Source organism: Engraulis encrasicolus, chromosome 1 (genome assembly GCF_034702125.1).
Source record: "Engraulis encrasicolus isolate BLACKSEA-1 chromosome 1, IST_EnEncr_1.0, whole genome shotgun sequence".
NCBI lineage: Eukaryota > Metazoa > Chordata > Actinopteri > Clupeiformes > Engraulidae > Engraulis > Engraulis encrasicolus.
This window is the reverse complement of record NC_085857.1, coordinates 45,573,892-45,577,694: the sequence shown is the minus strand read 5'-3', so window position 1 is coordinate 45,577,694 and position 3,803 is coordinate 45,573,892. Positions and strand designations below refer to the sequence as shown.

The 3,803-nt window shown below is 56.0% G+C and overlaps 1 protein-coding gene across 1 annotated transcript in view; it reads left to right on the top strand.

The window, feature by feature from the left end:
- LOC134457550 (calmodulin-regulated spectrin-associated protein 3) overlaps nucleotides 1–3,803 on the top strand; it is a 74,753-nt gene that overhangs the window by 54,868 nt on the left and 16,082 nt on the right. Inside the window, exons 17-20 of the mRNA XM_063209561.1 lie at nucleotides 246–890; nucleotides 1,796–2,173; nucleotides 2,300–2,997; nucleotides 3,194–3,743. Of these exons, the coding sequence (XP_063065631.1) occupies nucleotides 246–890; nucleotides 1,796–2,173; nucleotides 2,300–2,997; nucleotides 3,194–3,743 (2,271 nt within the window). The remainder of the gene's footprint in view (nucleotides 1–245; nucleotides 891–1,795; nucleotides 2,174–2,299; nucleotides 2,998–3,193; nucleotides 3,744–3,803) is intronic.

Genomic DNA, 3,803 nt, shown 5'->3' with positions numbered 1-3,803 from the left:
CTCTGTCTCCTCTACCTCTCTCTCCCTCTCTCTCTCCCCCTTCCCTCTCACTCTTCCTCTCTCTTCTTCTCCCCCCGTCTCTCTCTCCTCTCTCCTGTCTGCGTGGTTCTTCCTCCTCCTTCTATCTCTCTCTCCCTCTCTCTTCTTCTCTTTCCTCTCCCCCTCCCCTCTCCTCTCTCCTCTCCTCTCTCCGTGCCTCCTCCTCCTCCTCCTCCTCCGTGTCAGTCGTCCTCTCTCGGCGGTAGCCTTCAGTATCCCTTTCCCTCTGGACAGTGACGTGGACGTCGTCATGGGCAACCCCCTGTTCCGCTCCGTCAGCACCGACAGCCTGACCGCCGCCCAGGCCCCGCCCCCACCTTACACCCCGCCCGAGGACCTGAGTCACATGATCCCACCCGCACCCATGGGAGAGCTGCCCACCATCGAGGAGGCACTGCATGTCATCCACGCTCCCAACGGCAGCGTGGCCGTGCGTCAGCGGCCAGAGGGGGCGCCGGCGGGCTTCTACCTGCACGCCACAGGCGAGGAGGACGAGGAGGAGGAAGAGGAGAAGAAGAAGAAGAATAAGGGGGTAGGGCAGAGGTCACTGAAGGGAGGAGGGGCCAACATGCTGAGTTGCTCCGCCCCTTGCCGCTCCATGATGCAGAGGCCGGTGGGCGTGGACTCGGCCGCCATGGCGACGGTTGCTAACGGCAATGCTAACGGCAACCCGTCGTCGACCTCGCCCGCGGTTACCCCGCGTACCCCGACACGCATGACCAGCTTCGCCGAGCGCCACCGCCGTCGGCACCCAGACTCTCCTGCAGGGGGCGGCAACACCTCCACCTCCACCACCCCCTCCTCCCCCTCCTCGCCCAGACCTTATCCCAGAGGAGGAGGTGCAGGTGGAGGTAAGGATGTCAAATTAGCATTAGCAATAGCAATAGCAATTTCATTTAAAGGGACACTGTGTGAGATTTTTAGTTGTTTATTTCCAGAATTTATGCTGCCCATTCACTAATGTTACCTTTTTCATGAATACTTACCACGAGCATCAAATTCTAAGTATTCATTATGACTGGAAAAATTGCACGTTTCATACATGAAAAGGGGGATCTTCTCCATGGTCCGCCATCATATTTGTTTATTACTTGGTAAACTCTCATGTAAAGATTTTTCAGTTTTCCAGTTTCAATGAGCAGCATAGTTGCAGTACCTTTTTTGACCATTTCCTGCACAGTGTCCCTTTAAGACTTGTGAAAAAGTGAAGTGAAGTGAAAGTGAAAGCGAACTTGTATAGCACATGTTGTGTGGAAAAAAACCTACACCTCCTAGACCAGTGGTTTTCAAAGTGGGGTTCGGGGACCCCTTGGGGTCTGCGGCAGATTGGCAGGAAAGGTATAGCACAATAAAGTGCATAATTTTATAAACTGGATAACTGACACAAACCAAACCATCCAAAAGTACTAAAGTCCACATCCAAAACCATCCACAATATTCTCAACAGCATTATAATAAACAATTACATCTTAATTATCATACATAACTGTCATTTGATGTGCTTGAGAGAAAAGAAAGAGAAGAAAAAAATATAATAGAAAGTAGAAGGTATGGTATTACATAGTAGAGAGTAGCTAAGTAAACTTCACCAAAAGCATGACACTATTGGGGCAGTTCTAATTTGACCAGGAGGCTGGTTCCAGTATTTGGCAGTATACAGCGGCTAAATGTCAATTCACCATAGCACAATAAAGGCTGTTTAATCACACATAAAATCATACTCACCATTATTCTCTCCGTGAAAAACATTGAGCAGGTGTAGGAGGGGAGGACGTGGACGCGGACAGCCCGAGCGTGAGCAGCCCCGCTGGGCAGGCGGAGGCCTGGGAACTGGCCTCCCGCCTGGAGGAGAAGCGGCGCGCCATCGAGTCCCAGAAGAGGCGCATCGAGGCCATCTTCACCCGGCACCGGCAGCGGCTGGGGAAGACCGCCTTCCTGCAGCTGAAGAGGGAGCAGGGTGAGGGGGAGAACGGAGGAGGAGGAGGAGGAGAGAAGGGAGGGGGAGGAGGAGGAGACGTGGACTCCTTGAGTCTGGAGGAGCGACTCTCTCGCATGGAGGACGAGCTGCGCAGGGAGGAGGAGAAGGAGCGAGAGAAGGAGGAAGAGGAGGAGCAGAAGAAGGACAAGAAAGAGGGCGATGACGCCGGGGGGAAGGAGAAAGAGACAACGAAAGAGGAGAAGGAAAGGGGCAAAGGGAAAGAGGACACGGGTGTGGAGGACGGCGCTGTGTCCGACAAGGCAACAACACCAGCGCCTGCAGCACCCAAGCTGGAGAAGCAAGTGACCTTCTCAGTGGACAGCCGGAAGGGGGCGGTGACCCCGGCCTCCCCTCTCAACCAATACGACGAGGCCGTGACCAAGCTAAGCTCCGCCCTGCAGGCGCTGCAAAGGGACATGCAGAAGCTGACGGAGCAGCAGCAGAAGCTGATGGGAGGAGGAGGAGCAGGAGGAGGAGGAGGGCAGAAGAAGAAGAAGATCTCCTCCTCTTCCTCCTCGGCTCCGTCCTCGGCCAAGACCACCCCGTCCCGCAAGACCCCCACGCCCAGCAAGGCATGGGTCATCCCGGCCGCAGCAGCGACTGCAACAACAGGCGTCGCCTCGGCAACCCCTCCACGGCTGTCCCGCGAGTCCACGCGCGACATCTCGCCCTCTTCGTCCCCGTCACGCTCCCAACAACAGCCCACGGACACCCCTAAATCCTCCACCACCGGATCCAAACAGAAGACCCCCAAAAGCCCCTCCAAACAAACAGGTGGCGCCACTGGTGTCAGTATTAGTGTGCCCAAAAGCCCCCGCCACCATCACCGGCAGCCGCCGCAGCCGCAGCAGCCGTCCACACGTGGGTCCCTTCAGCGGCCATCGGACCTGCGCTTCCCGCCGCTCGCCCGCGTCCTCACACCGCCCCAGAGCGTGGACACGCTGCCGCACCTGCGCCGCGTCTCACCCAGCAAGTGCCAGGTGCTTATATACGTGCTACAGTGACGATACACAATATTCATTAGGCTCATAGCATCTGAGTACACGCTAAACACGCTAAAGCAGTGTTGATTCAACACCAAATGCACTCTGTCCACATGCTTACATTATGGTGGCACTATACACAGTGTACGCAATGTGCACTATGTAACATTTTATCAATTCTGTTCTATTCTAGGTGCAGACGACCTCTTCCCTAAGGTTCGGCGGGCCCCTGACGCCCACACCACAGACCCCCAACCCACCTCCTCAGGGGGCTCCGGCGGCTGACAAGCCTGAGGAAAGTGTCTCGGAATCAGGCTCGAGCGACGAGCATGTGGCCCTGTTCAGCCTGGAGCTGGACGCCGGCCCTCCTTCTGTGACGGAGCTTGCAGGCGCTAACACTAGCACTAACGGTAGCACAGATGCTAATGTTGCAGCTAATGCTAACGTTAGCATGGATGTTAACGCTAGCAGCACCGTCGCAGGGCCCCAGGTGTTCCCCAGAGGGCCGGGCTCACTGGCAGGCCGGAGCAGCAGGGGTGGGGATGGCAGCAGCTCGGGCGCACCCTCCGAGTGCTCCTTCGACAGCGACTTCATGATCAGCGGGGAGATGGGACTCCTCACGGACGGAGAGATGGAGACGGAGACGGATGGAGAAGTAACAGAAGGAGGGAGAGGAGGAGCGAGAGAGGACGATAGTGAGAGGCTGCTGCAGGAGGCCCTATCATCCCTGGAGGGCCCACTGGGTAACGGTTTAATAATTTGCATTTAAGATGTTGCTTTTGCATTTAAGATGTTGAGATGTT